At 37.8% G+C, this 22,775-nt stretch overlaps 1 protein-coding gene across 15 annotated transcripts in view; it reads right to left on the bottom strand.

The window, feature by feature from the left end:
• The window catches only part of Mycbp2 (MYC binding protein 2), a 249,377-nt gene that overhangs the window by 5,552 nt on the left and 221,050 nt on the right, over positions 1-22,775 (bottom strand). For 12 of the 15 annotated variants that reach the window (XM_028864803.2, XM_028864804.2, XM_028864809.2 and 9 more), the window contains 15 exons: positions 22,152-22,391; positions 21,608-21,706; positions 20,196-20,276; positions 18,722-18,988; positions 17,640-17,923; positions 14,110-14,206; positions 12,283-12,402; positions 10,224-10,325; positions 9,406-9,534; positions 8,926-9,058; positions 6,901-7,004; positions 5,627-5,815; positions 4,785-4,892; positions 3,354-3,563; positions 682-789 (listed from right to left, as the gene is read on the bottom strand). In XM_028864803.2, the coding sequence (XP_028720636.1) occupies positions 682-789; positions 3,354-3,563; positions 4,785-4,892; positions 5,627-5,815; positions 6,901-7,004; positions 8,926-9,058; positions 9,406-9,534; positions 10,224-10,325; positions 12,283-12,402; positions 14,110-14,206; positions 17,640-17,923; positions 18,722-18,988; positions 20,196-20,276; positions 21,608-21,706; positions 22,152-22,391 (2,271 nt within the window). The remainder of the gene's footprint in view (positions 1-681; positions 790-3,353; positions 3,564-4,784; positions 4,893-5,626; positions 5,816-6,900; positions 7,005-8,925; positions 9,059-9,405; positions 9,535-10,223; positions 10,326-12,282; positions 12,403-14,109; positions 14,207-17,639; positions 17,924-18,721; positions 18,989-20,195; positions 20,277-21,607; positions 21,707-22,151; positions 22,392-22,775) is intronic. The other 3 variants (XM_028864805.2, XM_028864812.2, XM_037208344.1) reach the window with 1 other exon arrangement.

The following is a 22,775-nucleotide window of genomic DNA, read 5'->3' as shown; positions in this document are numbered from 1 at the left end:
AGAGCCTAAAAGTTTGAGTGCAGGTTTATGAAATGAAATAATTTTTTTTCCTTGTTTAAATATAGTATCACACCAGGCAGTGGTGCACACCTTTAATCCTAGCACTTGGGAGGCAAGGCAGGCAAATCTCTGTGAGTTCGAGGCCAGCCTGGTCTACAGAGTGAGTTCCAAGATAGCCAGGGCTGTTACACAGAGAAACCCTGTCTTGAAAAACCAAACCTCTCCCTCCACCCACAAATATATCATTTCATGGAAGATGACTATAGAATGAAAATATTGAAAAGAAATAACATACATGAACAAATTTGGAAAATCATGTACGATCCTGATACATATCAGAATACACCACCTGCAGGGGTGGTGTGGGTCATGGATAATTGGTCTTATTTTAAAAATAGATTTTTGACCAAGAAAAGGTTTATTTTTATTATTTTTACTCTGTGTAGGTGTGTGTGTGCCGGCATGTGTGTTTGTGAGTAGGAGTACAGGTGCCCTTGGAGGCTAGAGGTTGTCGATCCCTCAGAGCTGGAGTTAAGGAAGGTTGTGAGCTGCCTGATGAGCGTGCTAGGAATAAAACTTGGGTCCTCTGGAAGAGCAGCGGCAAATGCTCTTAAGTGCTAAGCCATCTCCCCAGGCCCAGCTCTGACTCTTTGATAGTGTCTAATAAAACGTTCTCCCTACCTGAGCCCTGGACACATCAGAACAGGCACCGCAGATGAGCTCTCTGGGGTCATAATCATCTCCTTGTCCGGCTTCAGCATCACAGCGGGCTTCACCACCAAAATACGCCTATGGAGAAACCATGTTCACATGAAGCTAGTGCGCGGAGACAGTGAGGCTGCAGTAAACTCCAGATGGAGACTTGTCTGTTAGCCACTCCCTCACATGCCAGGGAAACATGTCTATACTGATGACTGCAGGGAGAATCGGGGCCAAGAATAAAGCTAGTCATTCATTTATTCTTTTCTTTTGTTTTTCGGAGACAGGCTTTCTCTAGTAGCCCTGGCTGTCCTAGAACTTGCTCTGCAGAACAGGCTGGCCTGAAATGCAGTTATTTGCCTGTCTCTGCCTCTCAAGTGCTGGAATTAAAGGCATGTGCCACCATGTCTGGCTTACAATAAATTCATTGTAATAATAAATTTATTAGTTCTAATTTATTAATAAATATATTATGCTAATTTTGGAATGCAGACATACTTTCAGAAGGAGGGAGTCTGAACAATTGTGCTCTTAAAGGAAAATAATGAGAGAACATACAATATTCCAAACAAGTATGAGGAAAAATGTATCAAGTAAATACAAATGATGCTTTTTTAGGGCAAAGTTGGGAGTTTTTCTCATTTTTAAATCTTAAACAACATATTCCTTTTTAGTGCTTAAAACATGCTTATCAATTCCTAAGTCACAATAATACATAAGAAAGTGTGCTTGACATAAATTAGGACAGAATTAAAATTCTAAGCTTAGTAAGAAGCAAACGTATCAACTGAAGCATTTTCTGATCATACAATTTTTGAAAAGAACAGAAATTTAATGAATTCTCTTCAGAATACTGCTCATACTTATAACCTATACTATATTCAGAATTCAATAATATCCAATATGAACTCCAGAATGAATAAAATTATCCCGATGGCCAATTTATTTTTACTTGTTTAGGGCACAAAACAAATGAGGCCAAGAAATTGGGACAATTTACATGTCCATCATGTCTGTAGTCAAAAACTGAGAATAAATAAGGTGAGTCAATATAAATCTATTCTCTGTCCTAGAAAAACAGGTCAGAAGACAGACTCCATTGATGCAGAGTTTACAGATGGTCATTTGTCAGCTAAATTTGGCTCTACCAGTATGTCATTTCTCCCAGGCCAATTTGTGTATTCCAGCTGCTTCAGTTTTCCACATCTTCTACTCGGCTTGACTTCTCAAACACATGACTGTTACCCCAATGGTAGCACAATATTCATTTATGATGTTTGCACAGTAATCACACATAAATAAATATTTTATTATTTGTAACAATACTGCTTTTATAAATATATACCCTTAGTCTTTCCTTGTATATATATGTGTGTATATTCATGTGCCTATCATTTACTTAGCCTTCCATTTATTATTTTTATTTTCTTTATCATACTGCAGGACTGTGTATCGTTCCTTCACTCATTCATTCATTCTCTAATTAATCTAGTATTCATAGTATTGACTAAGCATCAAGTACTGGATATAGAGAAATGGAAACAATACATTCTTTGTCTTTACAGAGCTTAAAAATGGGGCAGAGAGACAAGTAAACCAACAAAAATAATGTAGGTTAAGTGTTAAAATGGATGTATGCAAGACAATGAAATTGTAGGCAGAGATGATGATGCTGGGAAGTGTGAGCCCATTACAGAGGAGGAGAAACTGGAGCTGAATCCTGAAGTAGAGTCAGATGGAGCACATGTGTGTATACAGCTACAGTGGAAATCAAATGTGCAGCAGGGGTACAGAAGAACATTCTAGAAAGAGCAGTGAACTGTGTACTACCATGGGGGCCATCAGTGATGGAGCAATCATGGCTGAATCTGGGGAAATGTATATTGTTCAGTATATTGTTCTTATTGGAGGTGAGGATGCAGAGGTAGATAGTATTACAAGATTAGAAAAGAAGAATGACCCAGATGGATCTGAGATTTAGAAATACTAACCTACTAACAGCAAGCACTATAAGGAAGGAATGGAGTTTAGGGATACCACAGAAAAGCTCTGGAAGACACTAGAGTTAGAAAAGAAGACAGAGCTGCTCAAGATATAACTGAAAACAGAGACTCAGAAATCTGCAGGCAGAATCAGAGGACTTTGCACTGGGGAAGTGAAGGTTGATGTATACTATATCAGATAACATCATCCAAGTATCTGTGAGACATTCAAATGTCTGGTAAATAAGCCTCAAAGAATTGGGAAGGTCCTAATGGTGTAAGGGGTAGGAAAAGTCACGAATGTTTCAGAAGTCACCCAAAAGAAGGAGGTACAGTCTAGTAAGTAGAGAGCTGCTAAAACAAGAGAGATCCATAGATCGGCATTAGAGCAGCTATTTAAGAACCAGTTGTACCAGGCAGCAAGGAACTCATCACAATGGGAAGTATCCTTTGTATGGAAATACTGCAAACTTTAGAAAAAGTTTGTTTAGGTAAAAAGTATTGCCGTCTCCCCAGTTATGTAAATTACTTGAATTTGAAACACTGCATCAAGCTTTCTCAATTCAAATTTCTAGCTTAAGTTTTAAGAATAATTAGATGTCACTATACAATTTAACTTAATTATATGGGCAATCTCCAGGGCTTAGCTCTTTAGGCTACTTTGTAGCATACCTTTCTGCATTTGTAGCAAACATAATATGCATATCTATTCATGGCATAGCCAGCTGGATCATTATAAAACCTGACACCAGGAGTTGTGATTGCTTCACTTTTATGTAGACCTTCATATTCCAATCTCATTAAGGCTTTTCTTCTGACATCTTCATAGAGCTCTTTTATTGGATCAAGCAGGTCTTTTAATACTGTGTGATTAATTTTGTTCTGAAATACAAATAGTATTTTTAACAGAAGCATTTATAGAATAGTTCAACAAACATTTAGTGTGCACCCAAGTGTCAACCATTGTACCAGGAGATAGCTAGTTAGAAACACGGTGTCTATAAAGCACTAATTAAAAATAATTCTGAAAAGTCCTTAAAAACTTTTTTGCCAAGAGCAAGGAAAATGGGAGAATCAGGACTCTGCATAAAATTTCCATTTTTTAGCTTTGTTATTTCCTGACTGAAGTCTATCTCCCTCTGTCTTAGCTGTTCTGGGAACAAAGGTTATCTTGCTGCCACGATATGATACATGACCTCATGTGTGGCTTGTGAGTGCAAGCTGGCTCCTTAGAGATGGGGTAGCGTGTCAGGTTAGAGATGACTAATACTCTCTGTACTATCTTCTCTGCCTTTTCTAGACTCCTAAACATGACTGTTCCGTGGCCCCATGAAAAGGGAGAACGAAATACTGTAATTTTTTAATATTCCCTCGTCTAACTAAGCAATGATTATGGTAAGTTTTTTCATACTAAGTCCATTACAACAGCTTGTATTTAATAAAACAAGATACATGGAGAAGACACTGTTACATTCTTTAACAAAGGTGCTTTATTAATCATTATTAGGTTGCCTAAGCAATTCCCTACTTCACTTACTGCTTTATAGAAATGTGTTGTAATGCCAGAGAAATGTTCTTATTTTAACTAGTTCTAAGAGCATCTGTTCTAAAGGTACTAAATGTCAATAGTTCATTTTTTTTTTTTTTTTAATAGCAGATCTCAGGCCCTGCAGGCACCAGAGGGTCCTTTCTCTGTTAGTTACTCACAGCCATGTCATATGACGCAACTCTCAGTAGGTCTAAACAGTGATGCGTCCACCACTAATACATTAACATTTCTCCTGTCATATATCAGATGTTTAATTCAATTTAGGCAGCTTTTACTTGACAATTTGGTGACAATAAATGTGTTTCCTCCCACGGATGTCTAAATGATAAGAAAACAGTCTACCACTGAGGTATATCTCTAATAACCCATAACTACTCTAGGGAGATCTTACAATGTTTCAGGTTCTATTTGGATGAGGACAGAAGCTAACAGAGGCTAGGGGACAGGAAATAGGAACAGGAAAGGACACTAGGAGATCCTGGTAGCTACCTGAGATAAAAGCAAAGATAAAAAGAAATAAAACATAGGTAAGTAGGTTCAGGTTCCTTCCACACCTTGCAAATGGGACATGATATGAATCCAAATGTTATCCTTGGCCCAAGCCATCTGTTTTCCAAAACCCGCCGACAGCACTGTAAGTGGAATACATGACTGCAGTCCAGCTAAAAGAAGAAAGAAGAAGGACGTGAGCACAGCACTCAAGTAACCGGGAGACTCTTCAATGTAGGAGAGTTTGTGTGAAGGAGGCACTTTAGTACTGAGAGATCTTAGTACTTCTAGAAATTATTCATGGGACACTATTGACTAGGTTTTCAACTTATAATTTTTCTAATCATGCATTTAATGCCGCTTATATAAAAACTACATATGTAAAGTAGGCTAGGTCAGGGAAATGTGAAACTAATTAGCTATCATATAGATGAAAGACACTGATTTAATGACTTAAAATTTTGTTGAGACTATTCATTATCTTAGAATCAATTATAAGAATTAAAAATACACATAAATGTCAAAACTAAAACTCTTATTTAGCCAATATACTGCTAACCTCTATTGTGTACTGAATTATATATCACTACATACAGATTAGGTACATATACTATGACATATTGTGTTTCAGAAATTAAGAAGAGCTTAGCTACTTGAAACTAATCATTTCTCCCTTCATATCACTTTATACACAGGTTCATAAAAATCACCAAATAATAGGTGGACATGCAGAATGGAAACAGAACATGAAATAACAGAATTTTTTCTCAACATATATCAATGAATATATATTAACAGGAAATTTTTCCTTCGCAAACTAAAGGAAGTTCCAATCATCTCTATATTTAAGAAACATGTTTATATGTTGTCCTGTTAAAATCTAGGCACACTTAAGAGCTGAGGCAACCTGAATGGCCGGGGCTGCAGAGAGGGCTTCAGTGAAGCAGATCATGCACATGTCGTCAGCATCTTGCTTCAGTGTGGTAGCATTTTTATCACAGCCGTGCAGACAGGGCAAACAATGTTCTTCGTTTTTAACACCTCCACATGGATGTCCACAAGGATGTGTCTTACTGCAGGCTATCTTAGCATATTCCTATTGAAGACGAATTGCAATTACAATGATTAAGGAGGGCATGTACTACTTTACAAGAAATACCTATTAGAACAAAATAACAATGATTATTCTATGCTTTCACTATAGACTAGGATTAACAGAGTTTTACTTTTAATAGAATTAAGGGATTTGATTACATATAATCAAATAAATCACTAATAAAAAGTGAACTATGACTTTAACGATTTGGAGTCATACATAAGCATGAAGCATAAAGTTCTGATGCATGTATGTTGTATGTGTGTTTGCCTATGGAGGCCTGTGCTGGGATTCAAGCCTGGGTCCTCTGCAAGAGTAGCAGATGCTCTTAGCCACTGAACCATCTCTTCTGCCCTATGTGATTAGATACCTTAACTGTTTCCAGAACAAAATTAAATACTTAGGATGGTGCTGTGGGATGTTCTGTATGTCCTGTGGGAGCCCGTTCTTGGGTTCCTCGTGGCTTTACCTAGCAGGTCTGCATAGAGGATGATTAGGATCACGGGCCTGAGTGCAGGTGTCTGAGATGGTCTGCACTTGGCTGTGCTGGGGGATGGTCTGTATGTCAAGTTGCTCTGATTGGTCAATAAATAAAACACTGATTGGCCCGTGGCTAGGCGGGACTAACAGAGAGGAAGAATAAAAGAACAGGAAGGCAGAAGGAATCACTACCTGCCAGCCGCCACCCTGACAAGCAGCATGAAAAGATGCCAGTAAGCCACGAGCCGCGTGGCAGGGTATAGATTTGTGGAAATGGATTAATTTAAGATATAAGAACAGTTAGCAAGAAGCCTGCCACGGCCATACAGTTTGTAAGCAAAATAAGTCTCTGTGTTTACTTGGTTGGGTCTGAGCAGCTGTGGGACTGGCCGGTGACAAAGATTTGTCCTGACTGTGGGCCATGCAGGAAAACTCTAGCTACAGGGTGGTGATGAGTAAGCGACACAAAAGGTCACCTTTGGGCTGTGACAAAAAAAAACTGTACTGAGGCAGAACTACAACCCTACTTACAATACATAAAGATGCTTTGTGAGACCATATGATCTTCCTTCCTGGGATGGCCTGACCTCTTACTAGCTACCTACCTGGCAGTCTGCATCAGAACAAACACTGCCCACAGCAGATAACTCTGTTCCACTCCGGGACCCACAGAATCGGCATGCTTCTGAACTACTTGTGGTGGGTTTGCCTAGGTTCAAGGAGAAGAAAAATCTTCCATGAAGGCATGTTTTTTTATATTGCAATACAGCTAATTTTGAAATAGAAAACTGGATTTCTTTCACTTAGTAAAGGCTGTAAGCTACCTTAAATATAAAGAAAATAATCACCGAAGGGCTAAGAAACTAAAGATACATCTAATACAAAATAAACTTGACAGGTTTATACCTTTTTAGCAGAAGAAACAGACTATATATCTAGTCAAGTTAGTAGACTGAGCAGATCTGGCAATCCCTTACTCAAAACGCACAACACTAGATAAACATTCTAATTAAAAAAAATTAAAGCACATAGAATAAAGGGAATTTTTTTTAGTATTTTTATATGACAAAATTACATGACAGTACAAAATCTGACTAGATTATAAAACCCGAAAAATAGAAAATATCTACCCAAGAAACTGCAATTTTGAAAAGAATTTAAATATGTTGAGATATTTAAAGAAGGGTGAGAATTCCTCAAAATAAAGGCCTTGATTATTTTCACATATGGGCACACAAATTTTAGGATCAATCACTGATTCCAGAAATGACTGCAGAACATACTTGGAAAAGAAAAGCAGCATTTATATCAAAAAAGATGGTTTGACATGACATTTATTAATGTAGAAAACTGACAGATTATGAGAGAAAAACAAACCAGTTTTGAGAAAAGGCTCATGTGGTAGCATGAATGGCACCTTCATACAGTTAATTTATTCAGATTTATGCCCAAGGCCAACAAGAGAAATTTGTGTCAGTGGGATAAGTGGCAGACAGCAGCTGTGCTAAAACCCACAAAATTTCACGTTTTGTTGTAACATTAAGCTTATAATATGTAAGATTTTATTTTATAAAAAATTAGAATGAAGCCAGGCAGTAGTGCATGTCTTTAATCCCAGCAGCCAGGAGGCAAAAGCAGGTGGATCTCTGTGAGTCTGAGGCCAGCCTGGTCTATAGAATTCCAGGGCAGGCAGGGTTGTTGTACAGAGAAACCCCGTCTCAAAAACCCAAAACGCAAAACCAAACCAAACCAAACCAAACCAAAAAACAAAAACAAAAGTGGATCAAAACTGTCTGAGGTTCAAATGTACTAGACACATACAAAGTATTGCTTAAAAGATTGCCTAGTCATCTTTATTATTACAACAGAACTATTGAGAAAGCCCCGAGAAGCACTAAATGTATAAGACTCTAAGAAGGGTCACAAAATCATAGGGCTTTACAGTTAAGACAGGTATTAGTGACATAGACATGGTATCCAGAGTAGTGCATTCACTTTTACACTCTTCATTAAAGTGGGAGGCTCACTTACAAAGATTTATGTAGTATAAGGCAATGATTCTGCAGAGGTTAAGTCCCTGTGGTGGTTTGAATATGATGGTCCCCATAGGCTCACATATTTGAATGCTTCACCAAGGAGCAGAACCGTAGGGTTAGAAGGATTAGGAGGAGTGGCCTTGTTGGAGGAAGTATGTCACTGGGGGTAGGCTTTGAGGTTTCAAAAGCCCACACCAGGCCTGGTTTCTCTCTGCCTGCCTGCTTGAGGATCAGGATGAAAAGCTCTCTGCTATTTCTCCAGCACCATTTGTGCCAAAATGCTCCCCACATGACGATAATGAACTAACCTCTGAAACTGTAAGTAAACCCAAATTAAATGTTTTCTTTTATAAGAGTTGTCTTGGCCATGGTGTCTCTTCATGAGGCCATGGAACAGTAAGACAGTTACCTGGCAGGTTAGTGACAAATGGGGTCTCCTGACTTATAGTCTGATACTCTTTCTAACATAGATGACTGTGTCTACCAAACATACGTGGTCAAAGGCTATCATTAAGTATCTAACTTATTATACACTGTAGACATGGTTCTTCCTCCCCTTTTTAAGTTATGACTCAACATTTAATTCTCTTTTACCTGTGTGTTCTCGGAATTCCACCATTGCCTTCATTGTTTTAGAATCTGCTAATGCCATCAACCAAAACAGTTTTGTTCTACCACAGCCTTCATGAAGGTCAACCTTTATAGCTTCTTCTTCTTCTTTGAAGACCTGTTGTTCCATTACAGAAAAAGGATAAAGGTGTTTGTGTTTCTGGGTAGAAGCACAAACCTAATCATTCAACAACAATGGCTTTCTTTATAAAGCACTGTAAGAAGTTCTAGACCTCTCCAGTGCTCTCTTCAGTCTTCACAACAGCTCCAGGTTTATAAATTAGAGTGCCAACTAAGTCTTGGAAAAGAAGCATTTGCTCAGTTTATAGTTAATAGAAAAGACAACTGAGAGCTCAAATAAGGCCACAAATTCCAGTGCCCATTCCCCTTAGTTCATTCCTACATTACTTCAGAATTCTTTTCATGTCCCAGATACTTATCTGGGTGTGAAGACAGAAATCCCACCTGTCTCTGGTGAGTTTTAGTTCGTCGGTGCAGATGAAGGAATCTGTCACAGTCAGTACATAAATTTCCACAGATGTTGCACAAGATGATAGCTGCAGTTTCACCATCATCATGGTTATCACACATAGGCTGGAGGAAGATATTTTCACATGCTACATTAGACTTACAAGAAAACCTCAGACAAATATTTATGATACTGATAGACTGTATTTTAAAATCTGCAATACTTTTAAAATTTCAGTGTTAAACAGAACTATTGCAGGTATATACTGAGCTATCAAAATGTCTCAAAACTATCCAATAAGATTAATGTGCATGTGGTGTCAATGGTTAAAAGGAAGATGTTAACACTTTATTTAGTGACTTACTGGTCTCCCAGTTACATATCCAAATCCCCTGAATGATAAATGAGTACAGTTTATTATAAAAACTTAAACATTTATCAGAAAATGTTGAGAGGGCTGACATCATGCCCCCTCTGAAATGACTAAAGCTATTTATTGATAAGCCTCCTCGAGTTACAAAGAGGGTATGTCACATTGTTCCTCTTATTGTTTTTCTTCTTTTAGTCCCAAGAATAATCACATTTTAGAACAAATCAGTCAGACCTCAAATTTTGTTGATATAAACATCAATCAGAGGAGGGAGTTTTTTATATAGTCAAATACAAGCCCCTAGATTTTCTAAAGTGTAAAGTACGTTTATGAGGTGAACTTGGTCAAACTGGATATGTTTTCAAGAGTTTGATCTGCTGCTTTCCCTACAAACTAACACTAACCACAAAGAAACAAAGTACTTACGAACAATCCTGACCTTACCATTTGTTTCTGTTGCCCATCTTTTCCCATCCACCTTCCTGATGACAGGCGATCCACATGGTCCTGATCAAGAACACACAGCGATGCGAGAGCAAGCCAGAGCTGTAGGAGAAAGGCTGCTGTATTACTGATGATGTATGGGAACACACTTAGGAAGTGCTCACTGTCTGACACAGATAACAACAGCTAAATAAATGCAGGCTCCGTTTGAGAATGTATAGATTCTCAGGAGCATCTGCATTTTCCTGATGTCACTGCAAATGTGCCATGCTCCCAGTGGACACCAGCTGAGCAAAGGATTATTTCTATACAGAACCACTGTTTTCTACCTGACATGAAACTGTCCTTTATCAATGATGTACGAAAATCAATCATTTATAGGAGTAATATTTGCTGTACATGTTTACTGTGTATTTTTTCCAGCTACTTATGTATCTAAAGTTCTATATTCCCAATGCAGCTATTTAGTTTTGCAGTTCCTTAAGTAGCTGGGTATATATTAAGTTTTTCCACATAATAACAGTTCTTCAGAAGTTTCTGTTGTCTCAAAGGGCCTACTTTGTACATTTTGCCATAAATTAATGTCTGACAATCTTTAGAAAGAAAATCTGAGGTGGCGGGACAGATAGCTATGCAAAGGTAAGAACCCGAGTTCACGCTGTTCGACCTCATGTAAAGCAGGGCATGAGGAAGTGCATGTCTGTAATCGCAGTGCTCCTGTGCAAGGCGAGATGCAGAGACCAGGAGTACCAGAAGCCTTGTGGCAAGCCAGCCTGCTGTCTGCAGCAGGAAACCATCAAGTGACTCTGTCTCCAACGACACCTGAGACTGTCCTGACTGCCACACTATGTGCCATAGGCACACAAGCACCTGTAATCACACAAATGAACATACACACTCAAACATGCACACAGGTCATCACACAATATCATCACACACATGTACACACACAGACACATGCATATGAAACATTTTAACATTTCTGAGGCATAAAAAGAGTGAATTTTAGTTTTATATAAAATGATATATTCAATCATTAATGAAAAATTGAAAAAAAAATGAACAAAAAAGAAAATCTATATTAAGTGAAAAGGAAATACAGAATGAAAGAATCCATGAGTGGTAGAAAGAGGGTAACTGTAAACATTGTTTAAGTGTCATACTCATTAGCATGCTAACATATAAACCAGTTTTTTTCTGTTCTAACAAAACATAACATCTTCTTTTACAGACTTTGGAGAATTAATCTCAAAGATTCCTATTAGTGTGAACTGTTCCTAATGATGTCACACTGCCCTCTACTATCTTAAATTACCTTTGGAATTATATGGCTCATAAACCTAGTATGTTAAAAATTAGATGTCTCATTTAAAGAATGTAATTCTATTTCCTCAGAAATTCAACCCCACCTAAAATTGGCATGTATTGTTTTAAAACATTTTTAGATTTATTTATTTTATGTGCATGAGTATTTTGCCTGCAATGTATATATATATGTATGTACACCACTTGTATGTCTGTGGAGGTAAGGAGTGGGTGTCAGATGCCCCAGAAATGGAGTTACAATAGTTGTGAGCCACCATGTAGATAGACGATGGGAACCAAACCCGATTCTCTGCAAGAGTAACAAGTGCTCTAACTGCTGAGCCCTTTCTCCAAGCCCAAGTGCTGTCTTGTAAAAACAAAGCATACAAACCTAGAAGCTGAGCGAGAGCTTTTCATTAGAAAGAACTGTGTAGGAGGGAGTCTTATCTCTTAAGGATCATCAGTTTGTCACAGCACAGCACTACTACTCAATTTACTGAGGTAAGCTACGGTAAATAGGTCAGTAGAAAGATGATATACACAGCATCACTTAGACTTTCCTAATCAGCTTAGCCTCAACTTCCTAAATAATAACAAAAGTTGATAAAAGTGCCATAGTGAACAGTGATTACTACCACATTTAAAACATAACATTTTTGATGAATACCTATTTAACTATAAATGTGGACAAAGTTGACTTATTGATTACAAACACATAATGATATAGACCAAATTTAAAACGATAAAAACTCACTCTAGTTGTTGCAATACACCTCACTGGAGACCTAAATTCTTCTTCCATCTTGGTCAAGGCAATGATGGTTTCTGCAATAGCATTTTTTGTCACTCGGGACCAAGCTTCTGACAGGTGACCCTATTGAGCAGGACAGAGTATCTTATTAATTACCCAGAATTGTGTCATCACACCAAACTCTTTTCTCTAAATTAACACCTCTCACCAAAGAGAATACTTATAGCAAGACCATGAGCTTCTAGAGAGGGGCACAAACTATTAAGTCCTTTACAGTATTATGAGAATTCAATTGCTAATCTCTATTTTGATGATTTTAAAGTGAATAAAAATTTAAAGCCTCAACACTGTTTTCCTGTAGGAAAAAAAATCCACTTTATTTCATATTTGGATAAAAATAAGAGGGACAAATAAGGTTTCTATGCTTGAAAGTTTTGGCTATAAAAACCTCGGTATTTATCGTGAAACATATATACCTAATAATTACTAAATTAATTGCTTTCAATGCTATACATAGGTTCAATCTATGAGTGCTTTTATTTGGACTATATTTCTTTCTTCTCAGTGCTGGAAATCCAACCCAGGACCCTGTGCATAGCTATGCAGATTTTTTTGAGTGTTTTAAAAAAGATTTATTCATTTTGGGGGGTAGTCAAGATGTCTCGGTGATTATGACTTGAGTGCTGCTCTCCCAGAGGACCTGAGTTTGAATCCCAATAACCCATGTCAGGCAATTCACAGCCTGTAACTCTAGTTCCAGGAGATCTCACACCTTCTTCTAGTCTCTCTAGAGAACTGTACTTCTGTGTACAATCTCTTCATATACTTGTAATTAAAAAGTATTTTTAAACATTCATTTATTTTTTATTTTATATGTATGAATGTTTGCTTGCATGTATGCATGTGTACTGTGTGTGTGGAAGCCAGTGAGGATGCTGATTCCCCTGAAGTTGGAATGACAGGCAGTTGTGAGCCACCATGTGGGCACTAGGACCTGAGCCCAGGTCCTCTGCAAGAGCAGCCAGTATGCTCAACTGTTGAGTCATGTTTCTAGCCACACTTATACAGATTTTTAATGAGCACCAATACTTTATTACAGAATTCAGGTGTTTAAAACATTGTTAAGCATTTTCATTCAACAGACTTCCTGGAAAATGTCCATTTGCTATGAAGCCTAAGAAAATGTCAACAGTTAAGAAAAATAATAGAACTTCAACTTTTCCACAGAATCTCATAATACATGCAGTCAATTTGTTAATGGGCAATTAGTGCATTCTCCTTTAAAATGCCTTTTGTTCCCTATGCCTCCTCCTCAGGATGTCTCCTAATGACACAGTGAAATGTGAGACAAGTGACCTTATGGGAGTCAGCACTAGTGGAGTAAGTCCCTGTTCCTTACAAACCAGATTTTCCCCCAAAGCCAATACCTTAAGATAGTGGGTACAGGACATAAGTAAAGAAATATAAAGGCTTAAAACCTCGAGAACTGAAGAGGATGAGAAACTTCTACTTCCAGGAATCTTCCCTACTCCTTTTTGGATTTTCAATACAGGTTCTTTCTTAAGTTAGGAAAAATGCATTTTATTTTATGTTTTAAGTTCCTAGAAAACTTACCTAAATTATCAGGTAAATTAACTAGGAGTTTAAAATGAACACACTTTAATGACAAATTTACCATCCAATGACAAGACCAAAGGCACAGCGGTGAGCACTCTAAATAGTCTTTAAATAAACCTTTAAACACTAATCATGTACTTTTCTTAATTTAGCAGAGTCAATCAGACTCCTGCTTAGCTCACTGCTGTTGTCATCAGGAGCAAGGGAACTTACTGCAGCCATATCCTTGATAAGCTTAATGATGATCTCTGAGATCTGAGTAGGAGTTGAACCCTTCATCCACCAATGACTTTCACCTCGGCGGAGGTAACTACAAAGAAAACAATGTTATTTCCAGACAGAGCATTTTAATTGTTTAAATGACTGAATTATTAGAATGTTTTTATTTTGTTACACTTTTATTCATTTACTTTGTGTGTATATGTATGTGTAAATGTGCCATGGTACACACGTGGAGGTCGGAGGACAATTTTCAGAGGTGGCTATCTCCTTGCACTGTGTGGGTGATGAGGATCACACCCAGGCTGTGAGGCTTCGTTGCAGGCGCCTTTACTCACGGGCCATCTCACTAGCCCTTATTTTTATTTTTGAGACAGAGTCTTGCTAGGAAGCCTACACTGGCCTTTAAGTTACTAATCTCCTTCCTCATTACTTGAGTGATGGCATTACAGGTAGGTTATCCAATTAGGACATTTTGTTATTCTCCTGTGTGTTTATTATTTTCACGTGTATGTGCATGTGCTAGCATGGATGTATATGCACCTAGGCATGCAGAAGCCCACAGAAGTCAGAAGAGGGCTTGTAATTGTTGGAACTGGAGTTATAACCACAGTATGTGTGCTGGAAAGAGAACCCTGGTCCTCTGTAAAAGCAAAATAGAAAAAACAAAAAGCTCTTAACCACTAAGTCATCTCTCCAGCTCACAACTAGAATATTTATTTTTAAGTTAAAGCATTACCCTAAGTCTCTTTCTTAAATCTTAAGAGAAGAACCTGCTGGATCACCACTATTTCAGTGTACAGTCCATGGCCATCAACTGTTTCCAGTGCACATGGAGATAAGAAAGAATGTGTGGCTGGACATAAGGAACTTGACATCAGTAAGGAAACCACTGCTTAGCTGACTGTTCCTGTTAGTCACACTATGTGCACAGAGGAAGTGACACTGATAATGCTCTGGATGTAGCTTTTTATTGTCGGGTTGATTACATAATTTACATTATTCTATCATCTCTCTAATTTTCTGCTATTGCGCAAGTACAGAACATCCTAGCACATATACCTTTGTGCACGTATATAAGTTTAAGGAGAACTGGTGCAAAGGCTAAGCATATTTAAAACATAATGAGGCATTAGCAACTGGCACCCCAAATCCGTATTAGATGAAAATGCATGGGGCTGGAGAGGGGGTTCATTGGTTAAAAGAATTTGTTGAACTTGTAGAAGAACCATGTTCAGATTCCAGCAGCAGCATGGTAGCACACAACTCTAATTCCAGTTCCAGGACAGTCAACACTCTCTTCTGGCCTTCATGGACACTGCATGTATGTGGCACATGCATTTACATGCAAGTAAAACAGTCATACATATCAAATAAAAACAAATAAAATCTTAAAAAAAGAAAATGTCTATTCTTTCATAATGTTCTTCAGCACTATACATATTTTGCTGTTTAAAAATTCTATTTACATATATGTGTGAGATATGTGTATGTGTATGTTTGTTTGTGGGTGTGGGTACATGTGTGAGTAGGTGTATATGTAGGCCCAAGACTAACACTGGGTGTCTTTCTTAATCCTTTCTCACCTTATTATCAAGGCATGGTTTCTTACTGATCTGGAGCTCATCATTTGACTTATTAGTCTTGTTGCCAGCTTGAGGGATGTCTTTGTCTCTGTCTCCTACCCCTGGGAAAACAGGCAGGGGCCACACCCGCTGGCTTCTACAATAAGTTCTGGGAGGTGAACTTTGGTGGGCTCATGCTTGTGCTGCAAGGACTTTCTGGGCTGGGCAATCTCTCCAGCCTGGTGTCTTTTCCTTTGTTCATTGACATTTATAACTTTTCTGTGAACTGTTACTGACATTTATTTATTAGTTCTTTGCCCTTTTAAAAACATTATTTTAATGTTATGGCCTGTTGTGGAATATTATTTTAACATGTGTTACATTCATTTATGCTGTGGAATATTTGTTTAATGATGCAAAGATGTATTGCATTCTTTTATGTTGCATTTGTTTAACTATGTAAAGCTGTGTTACTTTGCCTGCCTAAAGCACCTGACTAATCTAAAATAGCACTGAGCAGCCAATAGCTAGGCAGGGGAGGGACAGGCAGGGCTGCTAGGCAGGAAGAATAAATAGAACAGAAAAAGAGGGAGGAGAGAGAAAAGGATAAAGAGAAGAGAATGCAAGGGCCACTCACCCAGCCACACAGCCAGCCACCGAGGAAAGAAAGGTATATAGAATAGAGAAAGGTAAAAGTCTAGAGGCAAAAGGTAGACAGAATAATTTAAGTTAAGAAAAGCTGGTTAGAAACAAGCCTAGGTAAAGCCAGGCATTCATAAGGAAGTCTCTGTGCATTTATTTGGGAGCTGGGTGGCAAGGTCCCCAAAGACCAAAAAGTAAGAGTGAAAAAAACCAACTACAATAGCCAATAGTCTATTATGTAACGTTAGATATTTTCCCAAATAGTTGTTTCAATTTAAAAACATTTTAATAGCATATATGCCAACTATATTCACTGTTATGCATCAAATTTGTCAATCTCTTTCTACATGGCTTTTGGTATTCATGTTTAGTAAATTTAAGATTAGGAAAATGTTCTTCTATAATTTGTCTCAGCAAAGTTTTAAAAGGAATATATATAAAAAGCATTAAGTTATATGAAGTTTACCTCCTCCTCATTTATTTAATTATTTATATTGTGGGAAAGAGCAACGTAATTTGTTTTTGTTTCTATACAATTAGGGAGTGATATTCAATCTTTTTCAACACAAATACTGAATACTACATGTAAAGCATACTTTCTATATTCTATATGATATTCCTTTTAATTTAAAAAATTATTAATGTATATGTGTGTTTATGTGCGTGTATGTGCACACACAAGAAATATGAGGACATGCATACTGCAATGTGTGTAGAAGAGGACATCTGCGTTGACTTTGTTCTTTCCTTCTACCTTTATGGGGATCAAACGCAGGTTACCAGGTTTGCATGGCAGGCACCTGAGTTATTTTGCTGGCCCTGATATTCCTTTTATACATACATAGCCAGTGGCTTATAGATGTTATTTGGTAAGTGAGCCAATAAGTGAATATTGTGGGATAATCTTTTTTGTATACTGTGACGATGTGTCTCTGCCAGGGCACCTTCTGATTTGGTTTAATAAAGAGCTGAATGGCCAATAGCTAGGCAGGAATGGATAGGCGAAATTTCCCAGGAGAGAGAGGAACTCCAGGGAAGAATCTGAGAGGAGGGATTTGCCAGCCAGACACGGAGGAAGTGGGATGCATGGTACTGAGCAGAGGTAACAAGCCACATAGTAGAACTTAGATTAATATAAACAGATTAATTTAAAGCTTTAAAGCTTGAAGAGCTAGTTGGGAACAAGACTAAGCAAGCTTTCATAGTAAGAAGTCTCTATATCATTATTTGGAAGCTGACAGTTCAAAGAAAGTCTGCCTTCAGGTCAAATTTGTGATGTTTTAACTTTTTGATATTAATATCGAGGGAATGACGAACCTGGAGTTGAAAATCATTGGCAGGGTGACTGTTGTAACTCCTTTACCCACAGTGGTGCCAGCTGTCCCAGTGATGGTGGTCCCTTTGGCTTTGAGCTGGACAGTGAGTGCTTTGGCAATGCATCCCAGAAACATGTCCAAGATACCGAGCTTATTCCAGTCTCCTTTCTCAGTTGAGTGAATGATGTCACTGATGTCTGCTGGGGGGAGAGATTTCACTCCTATGATGCTGGCCAGACGACTGGGGGTCACTTCAGGCAACACTCGTCTTAGTAAGGAGGTCACCTGATAAGGAGATTGAAAGAATACATTTAAACACGGTGCTTTACAGTTATTTAAAATGTGCCTAGTCTATAGCTTCAACACCTATGGGAATAACAGAAACATATTTTATTGTTTTTTGGTTTTTTGAGGCATGGTTTCTTTGTGTAGCTTTGTGCCTTTCCTGGAACTCACTTTGTAGACCAGGCTGCCCTTGAATTCACAGAGATCTGCCTGCCTCTGCCTCCCGAGTGCTGGGATTAAAGGCGTGCACCACCACCACCTGGCTTTTCAGAAACATAATTTAATAATAAGTTATACTTTTAATTTTGAGAAGGAAAGAATATGATTTAAACATTTTTGAATTCCCAGAGTGGTAGTGACCACCTAAGACGCATGAAAAAACAAGGCTTTTACCTTTGTTCTGGATTAAATGACATAATATGTCTTTCAGAAGAAGTCAATCAATGTCCAGAATACTATTTATCACACTACAGTAGTAAACCAGAACAGAATTTCCAGCTGTAAAAAACATGGAGTTGCTGGGTATGGTGGCACACACCTTTAATCTCAGCACTCTTGAGGCAGAGGCAGGCAGATGTCTGTGAGTTTGAGGCCAGCCTGGTCTACAAAGTAAGTTCCAGGACAGCCAGGGACATACAGAGAAACCTTGTCTCAAAACAAAAACCAAACCAAATCATGGAGTTAAAATTTGATCCCAAACAAATCATAAAGTAGTAAAAGTTCATGTTTAAGGTCTTCTGATTTTTAAGTTTTCAAGCAACAGAGAAGAAACACAGAAGAAGTGACATGATGGGTCACCTGTCTCTGGACTCTAGGAGAAGCTGTGTGAAGCAGGGAAAAGAGGTCTTGAAGCAGAGTCAGCTGCTGAGCCAAATATTGCCTGCCAACATTGGAGCCACTCAACGCGAGGACCATGGAGAGCAGCTCAAAGCAGTAAGCATCCGAGGAGGCATCCTCATCATTGGGCTGAGAATTGGCATTTTCCTTGCTGGATATGGCATGTTCCCACTCCTCACGAACTCTTGTGGCTTCCATGCGAATAGCTTGGACAATGTGAGCACATACCTATGTGAAGACAACATAGAAAATAAAAAATTTTATTTATAAGTCTTTCTTATTACTATTACTAGAATAAGCAAGAAATGCAAAGAATGCAAGTTAACACTTGACTTAATACTCTTTTACCAGTACATTCTCTATTATATTATCTTCTTAACTCATCTTAAAAACAATGGAACAAAACTAGGGGAAACTATGACAAAAATCTCAATAATTAAATCACCTGATATGAATAGCCAAATTAATGAAGCAGAAAAATAAAATATAAATACATTTATGCTGGTTTTCTCCTTTTAAAAAGATTCAGTGTTATGCAAAAATAATAGGCAGGGTTAAAAAAATCAGTATTTTCATCTTTCCATTTTTTGATGAGTACCCATGCCACCTAGACTAGGATTAAATTTAAGCCCTCCTTTCTCTGCCATCCAAGTAGCTGAGATCAAAGATGTGCCTTTGTGCCTTGTTTCTGTCTTTTGTAGTACAGATTTTATGTTACCTACCATTCCTGTATGAATCTAGACTTATCCCACTACCTACTTATGCTTTAAAGTATTAATAATCATATAATTAGCATTATTAACTGTCAGAACTCTCCCTCCTGAGTGAAAAAAATGAGAGGAAAAAGGAATATAATAAAATTTAAATGTCATCTGTCATAGCTGGTTATTTACAGCTGAAAGAATATATCCAGGTAGGTATATAAGCTCCCATCTATAATCCCAGCATTCTAAATGCTGAGAGGAGGATTGTAAATTTAAGGAAGGTCTGGCTACCATAGTATAATTTTGTCTCGAATCAATCAATCAGTGTACCCACCCAAGTACCTATCTATCTACCTACGGAAAATAGAGGACTAACAAAGCTATGCAACAAAAAACAGCAAAATAAGAAAGTTAACATTTGTAACAAACTTTTTTCCTCTTTTTTTTTAAAAAATTTTGAGACAATGTTTCATTACATAGCCTGGGCTTGGCTTAAATTCTGGAACTTCCTTCCTCTACCTTCTAAGTGCTGGGATACCATGCCTGACTCTTTAAAGTGATATAAGTATGGCAATACAGTCATTCCTTTCGAGAAAAAGGCAGACACACATTCTACAGGACCAACGAAAAGGGAGCATTAAAAAGCTTTAATGAATTTAGAGGACATTTTATAGGCTGGAAATCCCCAGACAACCTAACAGACAAAAACAACTGACCAGCTACCAACTAACCTGCTTTTGTAGGTTGGTCAGTTTACTCCTGCTGAATATGATTCCGACCATATGTTCTTTCAGGTCAGCATCAGATGGTGCCTATACACAGAAGAGTAAAAACAAAAAGTAGACTCTTTAGAGAAAATTTGTATATTTGACATTTCACAGTGTCTTGAGAAATAACTAAGCAGATATTCTTAGTTAAATGCAGAGGTGCATTTATTTTATGCAAGTATATTAAGGTACATTTATTTTAAGTTGAGGAGTATAACACTAAGACAAAAGATAAGGTTTAAGGAAATCATTTTGACAAAGTGAATATAAAATGAACAAAATCTGAGAAAGAAAAGGTCTCAAACTCCTTTAAAAATCAGAAAAAGAAGAAATCAAAAATCAAACTAAATATATGGAACGAAATGATAAAGGTAATGATTTATGTAAATAAAAAAGAGGTGACAATAAAACTAAAAGCTATTTCCTCAAAAACCCTGAACGTAATTTACACTAGCCAAGAGAGAATGAAAACACAGATAGCCAACACAAGGAATAAAGAAGTTCCACGACAGATTTTAAGGTATTAAAAAGATAGTAACACTATACTGTACATGATTTATGCCCAAAAGTCAGTAACCAAAACAGAAACCACCCTCAATCTGATTAACTGCATCTGCAAAGAGTCTTCAGATAACATCACTCTCTGCTCTGAGGCTCTGCTCCCTCCCCACAGCACTGCTGTGCTGAGTTTCTTTGCAATACTGTAACCTAGAGGGTGAGGCTTCCCTCTTAGGTACAATGTTTTAGTTCAGAAATAAATAATAAAGTAACTCTTTTAGAAGAAACTCAGAAAGCACTAACAAGGGTAGTTACTTCAGTGGAAATTTACTGAACACTTGTGTAACAGTAACACATGGGTCAAACACAGATTAGACATGTATGTGGTCTGTAAGCTATGATTCAGTGGAAGAGATAAGGTGTATGTGTAGACAAACATAATATGAAAGAAACCAAGAAGATCCAGAGGCACAGATACATTATTATGAACTTTAGCAGAGAGAAAACTTTTCTGTTTGAGGAAGCTGTAACAAAGTTTCCTCCTGTTTTGGAGCCAGACTGGAGGGAAAGGCAATGGAGGAGGGAGAAGATAACAATGGACAGAGTTTAGAGATTTTACAGATGCCAAGAGCAACCAGCAAGCACCAGCACAGAGCAGCTTCTATAGATGGAAAACTCCAGCAGCTCAGATATGGAAAGGCGAATTGCTTTCAAATAATTCCCAAACTTACTTTCTAATGCAAGTTAAAAAAAACAGAAGCTCCATATAAACCATTGCCACATACTCATTAAAATGTAAAGTAGCCCAAGAGTTAGTTGTCTTACCAAAAGTAAGAAAATGAAAATGAGAAATAAAATTTTAGGCTACAAATAAATACATTGTATACTTTTTCCTCTCCTTCAGGTGATGACAAGAGTGCTTTTTCCTCTTGCTCTGGTGTAGGTTCAGCATCTCCTGAGATGAGCTTTCCAAACACCTGACAAAGACAGTGGCCACGTGAGAAAGAGTTAATACAGTGATTACCCCTGGGAAAGCTGGACAGCTATCTAATTCTGCAGAGTTTTAATTAATTAACTATTTTGAGACAGGCTGTAACTCTGTAGCCCAGGCTGTTCTGGAACTTGTAATGTAGTCCAGGCTGTCCTTATATTTGTGGCAAACCTTCTGTCTTAGCCTCTTGAGTGCTAGCACCATAGGTGTTAGCCACCACCCTCAGCCTCGACTCTGAAGGATTCTTCTAATACAGCGTTCCTTTACATAGCACTATCACTACTCTTCTGAAACTACAAATGCAACTTTAGATATTGGTGAAGGCCTAAGAGAAGTGAAAGTGGGCTATATTTGAAGCCAGAAAATTCTACTAAAATATTTGTTATACTCTCAAAATATACGTTAGTAGTTTATGCTGTAGGGACACTCACTTGAGATGTAATAAGTCGGAATACTCGGAGAGTCTCAGCTTCACAGTTCCTCTGCTGAGCTACGCTGGCTGAGATCTGGCCAGCGATTTTTGTGCTTTCACCATCTTTCCAACCCAGGACTTTGACTTGTCGAACTCTTAATGTATTTTCTGGGCCCTTTAATTCAATTTTGATGATGTGATTATCCCCTCCTGGGAGTTCACTTGTTACCCAGCCAATATGCCTGGAATCCAAATCGACCTGGTTGAGCAGAAAAAGGACATGAACCTGATACAGCATAATCACTTTATCACTGTCCTGGGCTTAGCATCAGTAACAGCAAGCTCAAATAACAAACAACTGCACAGACAGTTATCTTATTTAACTTTTGTGAGGACAAGTAATATTATTTATAGGAGACAGAATTAGAAGAAAGTAAGGTTAACAGAGGTTCAGAGAGTCTCAGGAGGTAATGGAGCTGAGGATTAATACAGGCCTGACTACAATATGGTTTCTCTGTACAAATTATGTTACACTGACTTTCACTAGAACACATAAGCAATGAGGCTCTGCATCCTTACATTAAACAACACTAAAAGATAGCTATTTTCATTGTTCTGATCCTTCAGATGTGTGCGTGCCTTT

Source organism: Peromyscus leucopus, chromosome 9, assembly GCF_004664715.2.
Source record: "Peromyscus leucopus breed LL Stock chromosome 9, UCI_PerLeu_2.1, whole genome shotgun sequence".
Taxonomy (NCBI): Eukaryota; Metazoa; Chordata; class Mammalia; order Rodentia; family Cricetidae; genus Peromyscus; species Peromyscus leucopus.
Note: the sequence above shows the minus strand (reverse complement) of the source record. Positions and strands in the feature narration are given on the sequence as shown.